This window comes from Sceloporus occidentalis, unplaced genomic scaffold (genome assembly GCF_023333645.1).
Source record: "Sceloporus occidentalis isolate IW3139 unplaced genomic scaffold, rSceOcc1.0.p SCAF_265, whole genome shotgun sequence".
Taxonomy (NCBI): domain Eukaryota; kingdom Metazoa; phylum Chordata; class Lepidosauria; order Squamata; family Phrynosomatidae; genus Sceloporus; species Sceloporus occidentalis.
In genome coordinates, this window is record NW_028317245.1 from 558,220 (window position 1) to 570,312 (window position 12,093).

Consider the following 12,093-nt stretch of genomic DNA (forward strand, 5'->3'; position numbering starts at 1 on the left):
CTGAACCAGCCCAAAAAGGTAGTTCTCCTTTTCAGTTTGTCCCCAAAGTTGGCAGATCATCTGCTTTCCAGAATGAATATAGGCTGTAGTTCTCTTTCAGACACACTGGGCATATTCACACATTGCAATAAATTAGGATTTGGGTTTATTGTGTACAAGTCAGCAAAAATGGCTGACAAACCAGTTTGTTTAGCATGACATTTGAATCGAGAAGAAATGGCTATTTCTCCTCCAATAAGGAAAAAAGGAGAAGTTTGTTCAGCTGTTCCCATTTACAGTGGGATTAGCCAGCTAGTATGTTGGTTTGTACATAATAAGACAGGATTCCAACAAAATGGCACCAAAAGGTGCTCTAAACCTGGTCCACAACCATCTCCAGCCCTAAGACTGCTTCAAAGATTTCCATGAGGTTCAGGTTCTTCTTTCCCAATGCCAAATTTAAAAAAAATTCTAGTTCTCCTATTAGTCTTCCAAGATAAAGGACAAAAATGTTTTCTAAGAATCCATCCTCAACTGGAAGGAAAAGGTTGAGGGAAAAAAGGCTGAAAAACTGCAAGATTTCAGAACCCTGAAATTTTAAAAATTTCAAAGCAGCAATAGTGGGGAGTGAATGCAGACAGAACCTGATGGTGGCAGTTTCACTGTTTCTAAACTCAAGTTCAAGAAAGCAAAGTCAAGTCAATATACCTGCAAAAATTCCTAGCATAACACATAATCCGACAGCATACATCTTATGCTCCAAAGGTCACAGATCACACAGCCAGAAACAAAGCAACAGCAGTGCCAACACACTGTAAGAAGTCAAATATAGCCAGGATAGCATGGCTTCAACACTCCACTGTGGCATCAATAGCAAACACCACAGGTCCTTTCAATACAAATCTACAACCTTTATTACAAGAGGCAGATGGACACTATGACGAGGGGGACCCGTTTCAAAGGGACACAGTTATATATAAAGCTTTAAGCCAAGAAAGTGCTGGGAAGGCTCTTGCCACCATCTCAGGAGGCTGTGAGCCATGGTGCTCCTGTTCTCCCCTCCACTCTTTCCCCCTCCGATCAATGGCAGAAGGGCTTTGGGAACTGGGTAGTGATTATAATAGGCTATGTGAGCCTCCATTTAGAAGAGAGCTTATACGAGTTTCCAGACCACTCAGGATTGTGGAAGGGAACCATTTACAAGAAATAGGAAATGAGAAAAAGAAAAACCCTTCCCCCAACAACGTCACCAGGTGATACTATAAGTCTTTTTAAAAGGAAAAAGAAAAGGAGAAGTAAGAGCAGTACACAGCCCTATTTAAACCAAACTTTCTCCTCTCAGTATGCTGCCCACAGCCACCCTCCACAAGCCTTTAAGGATGTATCCCTTTGGCATGACAGAGGTTGTCCTAAGGTGTGAGTGTCTTAACAGCCCAGACCATGCCAGGGAGGGGAGGGCTGAGCTTCATCTCTTTTAGTCCCGGCGTAGGTTCTTTAGCCGCTCCTCCAAGTCAGCGTCAGCATCAGCAAGAGCTGCCTGGCTCTCAGCTTTCTTTGCTCCTGCCACACTCAGAGAACCACCAGTTGAAGGCAAGTCTAAAAAGGAATGAGATGAAGTCAGAGATGGCCTCCTAGCTGCTGTTCTACCCCCCTTACCAGTTTTCTCCACATTTTTAGCACCCAACACCATACTTGGTCAAACTCAGAAAGGGCAACAGCAGCCTAGCTTTCGCAACAGACTGACCTATAGCAAACAGGCAAGCATGCAATATATAGCCTCTTAATCTTTAGCTCAGTCTTTACTGGAAATACGTTTCATTTTCTTGCACACTTCAATCTGTCCTTTTCTTATGTCTGCCCTACCCACATGATCTTCAACCAACTTTGTTGCTATAACATTGGCTTAACATTCTTTAGGAGGTAGCCAAGAAGACTGGAAATCTCTGTATATGAAAGATTTCACATAAATGACTTGAAGGCACACAACAACAAGCTTGTAACATTCATTAATAACGAACTTGTAACATTTTAAAAAGGAACAATATTAGTAATTATATTAGTTATTTTTGAGAAACAGGGGAAATACACAGGTACTTTTAGAAACTAACTAAAATGACAACTACTTTTCTATTTGTGTAATACAAAATCAAGTGAAGAACAAACAGAATAGCTCAGTTAGATCAGTCTCTCAATTGATATTAATCCTGCAACAGTGATTGCAGAAACTGACACTAGCAGCCTATGCTGGTTTTGTGATCACCAGGTTGAAGAAGGTTACACTGCAGCTCTCTACATGAATCTGTCCACCTTTTTGTTATTTAAGATAATCTTTTATTTAAAAAGCTGAGGAACCTCTGTCTCTTCAGATGGCTTTGGCCTACAACACCCACAAATCTAACCCAGCATCACCAATTGTATGAAGCTGTGGGAATTGTACCTCAAAATTCTGAAGAGCCAAAGATTCCTATACTTGCTTTACAAGCATGCTTATTCTAGTCTCAAACAGGAGACTTTCCTGGAGCCTTTCTAGGCCAGGTGAAGATAACTGTTAAGAGAGTAGGAACCATTTTTCATCCTCATTTCCACAACTCGAGACTGGATCAGCACAACCAGTGCACCCAGAAGTGACATCATGTCACTTTCAGTTTTGTGTTCAGATGATTTTCAACAAGTTTTTTCAAGGGACAGGGTTACAATTCTTGACAGGTTTCTGGAGGCAAAACCACTACATTCTGTGGCAGTTTTTAGCAGTTCTTGGGTGACAATTTCCTGTAAAAATATGGGAGGAGGGGGTCCTAGGTCTTTGGGAGACTTTGGGGGTGATCAAATACGACACTAAGGACCATGTTTATTTATTTATAGCAAAAAAGGCTCCCAGAGCATCTTACAAATTATTAATTTGATAATTCCCTGTCTTCAGGCTTACAATTTAAAAATACAGGACACATAAGAAGATTGCAATGGTGGGGGGATTAAGACCAGCAGACTCTGGCTGCTTTTCTCTCCCTCAGAGGGCAGGGATGTGATAGTGGGAATGTGGGGGAACTCTCACCAACCACTGGGGCCAACTTTTCCTGCCCCTCATCTAAGCCAACATTTTCCTCCTTACTGAAGACAAGATGATTATTCTAGACGATCATAACCAAGACGTGAAGAGGAACAGCCATTCTCAATTTAGCCCAAACAAGCACACTACACTTCATTCCTGCCAGTTAGCTTTGCCTTCCCTTGTCAGGAATCTGCATTATTTCACAAAGTTCACATGGTCTGTAGCCTCTTGCCATTGTCATACTTTTCTTCTTGTTTGTAATAGCCACAATGCTCAGATACTCACTAGACAGCTCATCCGTCAGCGTCAAACCTAGTTCATCCAGCACCTGGGAGACAACAGCGTCACTGTGAAAAGAAGCAAAGATCATAAGATCCAAGCCAAGAAAGATTTGTCTGTCTACACACTCTGTCCTTCATATCCTACATCCCCACACCCAGAGCCCTTGTCTGAGATTCAGAGGGAACAGAAATCTAGAGCTATATACCTGGGAAGAAAAGAGTTGTTGAAATCTTATTCCCAACCATTCTTTCCAGGATTAACACAAGATAGCTCTATAAATGCACAATTTTTGTCTGAGCCTATATTATACATATACATGCATATAAGAAACTGCATGCACACTTTTCACCTTAATGGAATATCTATATTGTTCAGAGACCTATCAAGCCATCACATGCACACATCCTTTCTAAGAATCCCAGTAAGAATATGATATGACATTCCCAGATTTCATGGAAGGAGAGATCAGGAATACTGGTGGAGATGTTGCCATCATGAGAATAAGGAAAGGGCCTTTATCATTCCAGCACATTTGCTATCTACAGACTTTATCCACCAAGCAAGGTTAGGACACATCTTCTCCATTTCATACTCTATCTGCTTCCCCACTGTAGAGTTGCCCCTGCTCTGAATACCTTTCCTCCTCATCTTCCTCATCTCCCATGGCATCATCAATGGCATCATTCATCATCTCCTCCTTCATGTCCATTATCTCTGACTGCTTCTCAAATTCCATCATGATCTTCTGGATTTGAGGCAACTTGAGCTAAATGAAATCGTAAGGGTTGTGTTATTAAAACATCAAAGGAGATATTTATCTACCTTCCACATATGTGCAAATGATGACAGGAAGTATAATCCTATCATTAAATATAGCAGGTTATTTTAAAAAAAGGCATCGTTAACTGCCACTTTTAAAAAATAACTAACTGGAGAGACCACAGCATGAACCACCCAGAAGTATCCATACCTCCAGCCTAATCAGCACTGCCCTAGAAAGGAGTGGGAAACCTTTGAGCCTCCAGTTATTCTGGACCACAATGCCCATTATCCCTGATCAGTGGCAATGCTGACAGGAGTATCTGGGAATTGAAGTCTATATGGGGAGCACCAAAGGTCCTTATCCCTACTTTACAGCAAACAAGTCACTTGTGCCAAGGACTGGATATATGGGAAATGTTTCCACAAGAAGGGACAACCCTTCAGTAGCGCAGTCTCCTCGCAAAAAATTATCTTGTACTTTCTTTATCTAAAAACCTATTTGAGGTTTTCTCCCTAGCTATCCATAAACCATTTTAATGATAACACAATACCTTCAACATCCTAAGGCAGCTTGCCTTAGAACAGATGTTCTCAATCTTTGTTTTTCTGGGTGTTTTGGACTTCAGTTACCAGATGTCCCAGCCAGTTTGCCCAACAGTAATGGATTATGGGAGCTGAGATCCATGACAGCTATAGCAGTCCTTCCCAAATGCTGGTCCTCTAGATGTTTAGAACTTAAGTTCCCTGGATTCCTGAATGTTAGCTAAATTAGCTGGTGCTTATGGGAGTTGAAGACTAAAACACCTTAAGGCCAAAGATTAGAAACCACTGACTTAGAGGACTAAAGTTTCAGAACCAGTGTCTTATGCATCTTCTATGGCATATTTTCTTTCCCCTAAAAACCTAAAACCACCCAACTGAAATCTGGAGGCAATCAAGAAAAAAAATCAAATTAAATCAAGTGTTATGTGGCCTACAACCGTTTGCCTCTGAATTTCAGCAGCAAACAGGACCCCACAAAAATGATTGCTTAAAAGGACTTCTTCCCCTGGTTGCTAAAGAATTAAGGCAGCACGAAAGGGTTGCAATCCCCAGTGAGTCCAAGGTGAATATCCTGACATTCACTATTCCAAGTCTAAAGGTCAGATTTCCAGTTAGGAAAAACTATCATGTTACCACTCTCACAACCTGTACATTCTGTGACAGAGGAGAAACCATAATAAACTGCCTTATATTCAGAGTTTGGGAAGATTACTTTTTGGATTATAGTTCCCAGAATCCCCTGCTTAACATGGCCATTGTTGACTGAAGAATTTGGTGAGTAGCACTTCACAAGAGTTTTCCCCCCCTCCAAACCCTAATTACATCAGACCATACTACTTCTCTATCTAGCCTGGTATTTACTCTGACAGTAACTCTGCAGAGTCTCAGACAGTGGTCTATCCTATCACTTTTTTACACCAGCTAAGTGGAGATGCAGGGATTGAACCTGGGATTTGCTGCATTCAAAGCAGCTGCGCTAGCACCGAGTTAAATTTTCTCCCTGAGGTTCAATTTCTCCAAACAGTCTGAATTCTTCTCCATCATCCTGCAGAGCTCCCTTGCTGACCTGGTTTGAATCCAACCCACCTGTCTGTTCATGGTGGCCATGGCTTTAGTTACACCTTTCATTGCCTGAGCCATGGAGTTGTTTGACTTAAGGGTCTGTATCTTGAGGGATACTGCTTGGATGTTAGCCCGCATCATAATGAATTTCTTCACGTATCGCCTTGTCCGCACCAGGTCTTTAGCCATGATCTTTACTGCATCCTGGGGTGGAAGAAACAGGTTAGAGATGGAGATGTAAATGTCCTATCCAGTGACATTCACACACCGTTTATACTTCCCTTCCTAGCTCACCATCTGCCCCTGTTTGGCCATCTTCTTGATGTCAGCAATGATCTTTTTCTCTTGAGTTTCCAATTTCTGCCGCTCACGGTCCAGTTCTCGCATGGCACGATTCAGTGCCCGTTGATTTTGCCGCAGCATCTCCTCTGGGGTCTTCCGCCGTCCAAACAACAGATCCATTTTGGCAGAAGGTTCACCCTACAACTGTGAAACAAGGGGAGTCAAGAAAACTGAAGCCTTGATCCAGAGACATACATTTGTCCCCACTAACAGGGAAACATCTTTGGAATAAATGTTAGAAGGATCTCTGAGTTTAGTGAGGAGAATGTCACAATTTTATGCTGCATTTGTTAGCAAGTTTTAAGCTAGCCGGGAATCTGCTCACTCTGTTTTCATCATTTACTGCTATTATTAATTGCTTACCAATATCAGTACAATTAAAAACATCAAAACAATTGCTACAATTGCCTTACTCAACACAAATGCATTATACCACCATCTCCCAGATCTAATTATTACCCATGCTGCCAACCATTCCCTTCATTCCTGTTGCTATGAGAACACAGTGGAGCCTTTATAAATGAAACAGATAAAAAAGGTGGTAGAAATAAACAAGACAGGTCTCCAAAGATGGAGATGATGGTCTGTATCAGCCAAACCTATCCATTTCTGGAGGTGAACCAATGTTCTAAAGGAACACTGCTACCACCTTGGGTCCCTGGTAAATTGCATAGACATCATTTTGAATCTATATCTATCTGGCCAGAGTCAGTGAGGACCTCTAATTTGAATCAGTGAACTCCAAGACACAGCTTGTGATGGCATCATAATGTCAGACATCCCAATGATGCAGAGCTGGGTTACACTGATACAGTGGGGGGAGACAGAGGAAGAGTGTGGGATACAAATATTTCAGAATGCTGCCTTACGCAAAACACATGAACATGTGTTATCTGACAGCAAAAATCTCAGTGCTACCTCATATTTATATCAATTATCTGTCGGTACCAGGGTGATCAGAAAACCGCACATTGTTGCTCACATGCGTAAGAGATCAACACCCCTTAGCCTCCAAGATAAGCCTTTTGAACAAGTCTCAGACCTATCAAAGACACCTAAGAGAGAGCCACTGTAATGCAGTGGTTTGAGCATTACATTACAACTCTGGAGATCAGGGTTTAAATCCCTGCTTGGCCATGGAAACCCACTGGTTAACCTTGGGTGAGTCACACTCTCATTCCCAAAACCTCCAGTAACAGACTTGCCTTAGGATAGCCATAAGTTGGAAATGATTTTAAAGCATATAATAACAACAACAAGGAGTTGTCTCAGCCCCCTCAATCTTTTCACCTGCTGCTCCTCCAAAGCTGGGAAAACCAGTCTCCACCTCCAATCCTTTAATAATCAGATCTTGCTGCTTGATCTAGGCACAACTGTGTATTTTACAGACATAGACTTCAGACAGATAAATGGAATATATCATCAGAACCTTATATTAGTCTATATACCAAGCCCATAAGCACATCCTATAGGTATATATTTCCTCTTCCCATCTTCTTTCCCCTCTCTCTTTTTTGTGGTTCTTACAATTAAAAATAAATTAAAATGACATGAAAAGCTCAACTGCCACTATTAAAATCCCAAAAATCTGTGGATGCCCAAGTCCCATTAAAGACAATGGCAAAGTAAAATGGGTGTCCCTTATATAAAATGGCAAAATCAAGGTTTGTGTTTTGATGTGTGTAAAAATCTCAAGCTGCGAATGGTTGAACCCATGGATAAAGAATAAAGGAGGGCCAAGTTTATACCTTTAAATTACAACATCAAACACATAGATCTAAATGTATTTACATGTACATAGTTTCATGTGGTTAAACCGAAAAAATTGAGGAGATGTGATATTTTTAAAGAAAATTTAAATGAATTTTAAAAAATAAAAATAAAAAATATTATATATATATATATATATATATATATATATTAAAGAAATCTCTGGTTGACCTTTGGCAAGTCACTCTCTCTCATAGAACCATACGGCTAGAAGAGACCTCAAGGGACATCCAGACCAAGGCCATTCTGCTCACAACCAAAGCCTCCTACAGATGGTCATCCGGCTTCTGTTTAAAGACCCCCAAAGACTCTGCCGCCCTCCGAAGGAGTTTGTTCCACTGTCAAACAGCCCTTTCTGTCAGGATATTCTTCCTAATGTTGAAGTGGAATCTCTTTTCCTGTCGTTTGCATCCGTTGTCAGGAACTCTCAGCCTCAGTGGAAAGCAATGGCAAACCCCCTTGGGAGAAACAGGCCAAGAAAACCCCACGCCAGGGTCTCCTTATGTCAAAAATGACTTAAAAGCACACAGTAACAACTATATATACATATATGTATACACACACACACACACACACTTGTCCCTCCATATTTGCTAGGGTTAGGGGCACAAAACCCCCTGAATATGGAAAAACCTTAAGCAACACCACCACCATGTTTGTTTGCTTTACCTGAAAGGACACCTCTCTAGGCATCTCTAGGTCCTCCAGTGCAACTCTGTGGTCAACGTCCGACAGACACTGGCCACAGAACCGCACTGGAGGAGCTACAAAGGCCTAGTAGAGCATTCTTTCTGGGGATCTCTAGGTCTTTCAGTGCACCTTTTAGTTAAAGTCGACCACAGAGTTGCACTGGAGGACCTAGATATTCCTAGAGAGGAATATATGAATCAAACCCGTGAATAATCAAAGCCGCAAACATGGAGGAATGAGTGAATATATACAATTTAAATGGGACTTCAGCCCCCAGAATCCCAGTCCATTGGCCAAGACGGCCGAGGCTTCTGGGAGCTGAAGTCCAGAACACCTGGAGAACCAGAGCTTGGGTGTCATTGCTTTAAATCGGTGGTTCCTCAATTGTGCTCTTTCAGGGATTTCGGACTTCAGCTCCCAGAATCCCAGACTACTGCCACCCTCCCAGGGACCCTCTTACCCTGATCAAGAACCGACCTCAGCAGTGCCCTATTCCTCTTCTCACCCAGCAACCCACTCAAAGCTTCTTCCCCTTCAAGCTTCTTATTTCCTCGACGCTTCTTCTTCTTCTTCCTCCTCCTGACCGTGACGTCACGGGGCGTGGCCTCATCGCGTCAGGGTCACGCGGGCGGAAGTAGAGGAGTCGGTGAACAAAAAGAAGCCACCTTGGTTTCGCCGTCAGACCAGTGAAGTAAAACCGGAAGTGGATGGAGGAAACCATAGAGTTCGCCAATGTGGGCGGCTAGAGCGGCGCTCGCTGGCTCAATCTCTATGGTCACTTTCGGTTTCTAGAGAGGGCCGCTTTTTCCCAAAAAAAGGCTACAGCGCCTGCGCAGCTCGTTGCCTGGTTTCCATAGAGGAGCCCTGTTTAAATACCAGTTATGTGGACTAGGGCTGCATCCACAGTGGAGAAATAACCCGGTTTCGCACCGTTTTAACTCTTTTCTGGTTCAAGGCTATGGAATTCTGGGAGTTGGACTTTTGTTGTGGGGCCCAGAGCGGAGCGCCAACTCCCAGAATTCCATAGCCTTGAACCACAGAAAGAGTTAAAACGGTACCAAACCGGGTTATTTTCCAGTGTGGATGCAGCCTAGGAAAGGATGGAGAGAAATCCGGGATTTTTGTTTTGGAAACAGCATACAGTCCCATACATAAACAAAAGCTACTGCCACACTGCAGAAATAAAGCAGTTTGGCACCGCTTTAACTTCCAAGGCTCAATACTACGGAATCCTGGGATTTGTAGTTCTGTGAGATATTTAGCCTTCTCTGCCAGAGAGTACTGGTGCCACAACAAACTACAGATCCCACAACTCCATAGCATGGAAACGTGGAAGTGAAAGAGTGGTATCAAACTGCTTTATTGCTGCAGTGTGGGCACCAGGATTTGATTCCAGGATCACATCAACCCTCCTATCCCCCATAGATAGTCAAGTCCCATTTTATACAATGAGGTAGTAAAATAACAACAGGCAGCATGGTGTAGTGGTTTGAGTCCTAGACTAGGACTTGGAGACCAGGGTTCGAATCCTTGTTCAGTCATGGAAACACACCAAATGACCATGGGCAAGTCACACTCTCTCAGCCTCAGAGGAAGGCAAGGGCAGATCCTCCTCTGAACAAAGTCTGCCAAGAAAAGGCCTTATGGTCGCCATAAATCTGATATGACTTGAAACCACTCAACAAATAAAAAGGTGTAGCTTGTATTGTCCACGCTTTTTAAAGGCTGGGGGTTTAACAATTCCAGCAAAAACTGATGGGAAGAATTAGTGTTCAATTTCCCAAGGGATCGCTACATTAGCCAATTATAACAAGGGGTCGTGTGGCACCTTATAACATCACAAACGCATTACAAGTGGTAGATTTCAAAGATGTAGCCGTGTTCGTCTGCAAAATCTGTGCAGAGATCTTGTAACACCTTTGAGACTAACTGAAAGAAAAAAGCTGGTAAGATGAGCTTTCATACTTCTAAGGAAGTAGACTCAAGTATACAAAAGCTCACACTACCATCATTTTTTCTTTCAGTTACTCCAAGGTGCTACAAGAACCTTTTGCAAACTCATTACAAGCATTCAATGATATAGCCATGTTAGTCAGTCAAATCAGTATGTAGGGGGATCTTCTAGCACCTTTGAGACTAATGGAAGGAAAGAAGTTGGTAGCATGAGCTTTTGTAGACTTAAGTCTACTTCCTCAGCCGAATCTAAGGAACTACTTTACGAAACTTCATGCTGCCAACTTTCCTTCCATTACTCTCAAAGGTGCTAGAAGATCCCCTTACATACTCATTACAAGCTTAGCTTAACAAAGTTAACAAAGCCTCACTTAACAAAGCCTCTGATGACGACAACAACAACAACAAAGTTTTTATACCCAACTCCCCACTTCCTCCTCTCATTATTTTAGAGCAGGGGTAGGCAACCCTTTTGAGCCGGGGGCCGGGTTGCTGTCCCTCAGACAACTGGGGGGCCGAAGCCAAAAAATAAATAATTCAATAATTTTTTTTAAAAATAAAATAAATAAATAAATAAACTGGGACAAATGTAGGACAAAATTTTCAAATGGAGGGCACTTTTTAAAAAAAATGGAGAACACGTGAAAAAATTTGCTGATTTTTTAAAAAATGTTAAGATAAATGCATGTTTCTGAGGCTTCTATAGACAATTGCCCCACCATGCCCCTCGCACGAGACGCCAAAGGCCCTGGCAGCAATCGGCGGCAGGACCAGGCTGGGGCCAGTCCCAAGGCCTCGCCAGGCTGCATCCGGCCCACAGGCCGCAGGTTGCCTACCCGTTTTAGAGTATGGTAGAAAAGGCAGTCTGTAGTGTGCATTTAAGCTTTACACATATTACCACACAATGCAACACATGAGTTAAAACCCCCACCCCTTTGTCAACTGAAACCACTTCTTCATGCATATGATGCAATGGGCTGAAACCAACAAAAGTTGCTTAAGTCTAAATTGCTGCAGGACTTGTTTAGTGTGAAAAACTCTAGGGTTCCCGCCCCCCTTTCTAAACCTGAAATCTTGTACCAGCAGCTTTTGATCCTGGCAGCTTCTGTTGCTAGCAAGATCAAGCTATGTATCACCTTTACTGGTAGTTGAGAGTTGATTGGCCTTATACTAATTATTAAAGTAAGTGATTCCACCTGGTTCTGATGGAAGTCAGGGACTATGTAAGGCACCAGAAGATTTGGGATTCTTCACTCTGTAACTAGTACTTTCTGCATCATGTACAGAATATAAAATGTTGGGCTCTGAGACTCATCCTGTATCTGAAAGGACTTTGCAGTGTCTCATAGATGATGGAGGTCCTGAAGTGAGCTCTGTGCTCTTGATATGTACTGCTAGGTTAACTTGGCTTTTTCTTGTTTCCTACCTGGCTTTTTCTTGTATTCCTAACTTGGTAAACCTAAAGACAGTCGGAAAAGAGGAAGACACCAGAGAATTGACTCCATCAAAGAAGCCACAGCTCTGATTCTGCAAGACATGAGCAGATTTGGTAATAACACGGTCTCTTGGAGGTCTTTCATTCATAGGGATGCTGTAAGTCACAGCCAACTTAATAGCAGTTAACAACACATTCCTATTGTTACTAGTCAAGTGACTAGTCC

General features: G+C 42.4%; 1 protein-coding gene across 2 annotated transcripts; it reads right to left on the reverse strand.

Annotated features, from left to right (window-relative positions):
* Positions 1-128: 128 nt before the first annotated feature.
* Positions 129-9,157, reverse strand: LOC149275799 (charged multivesicular body protein 2a-like). Of its 2 annotated transcripts, none has more exons than XM_089504340.1 (6): positions 8,940-9,157; positions 5,972-6,163; positions 5,702-5,881; positions 3,946-4,076; positions 3,314-3,375; positions 129-1,575 (listed from the first exon to the last, which is right to left on the reverse strand). In XM_089504340.1, the coding sequence occupies exons 2-6, from the start codon at positions 6,137-6,139 to the stop codon at positions 1,454-1,456; spliced, it is 663 nt and encodes a 220-aa protein (XP_089360466.1). In that variant the 5' UTR covers positions 6,140-6,163; positions 8,940-9,157; the 3' UTR covers positions 129-1,453. The 2 variants fall into 2 exon arrangements, with proteins under 2 accessions (XP_089360466.1, XP_089360465.1); XM_089504339.1 differs by having other exon boundaries at positions 8,957-9,155.
* Between the last annotated feature and the right edge of the window lie 2,936 nt (positions 9,158-12,093).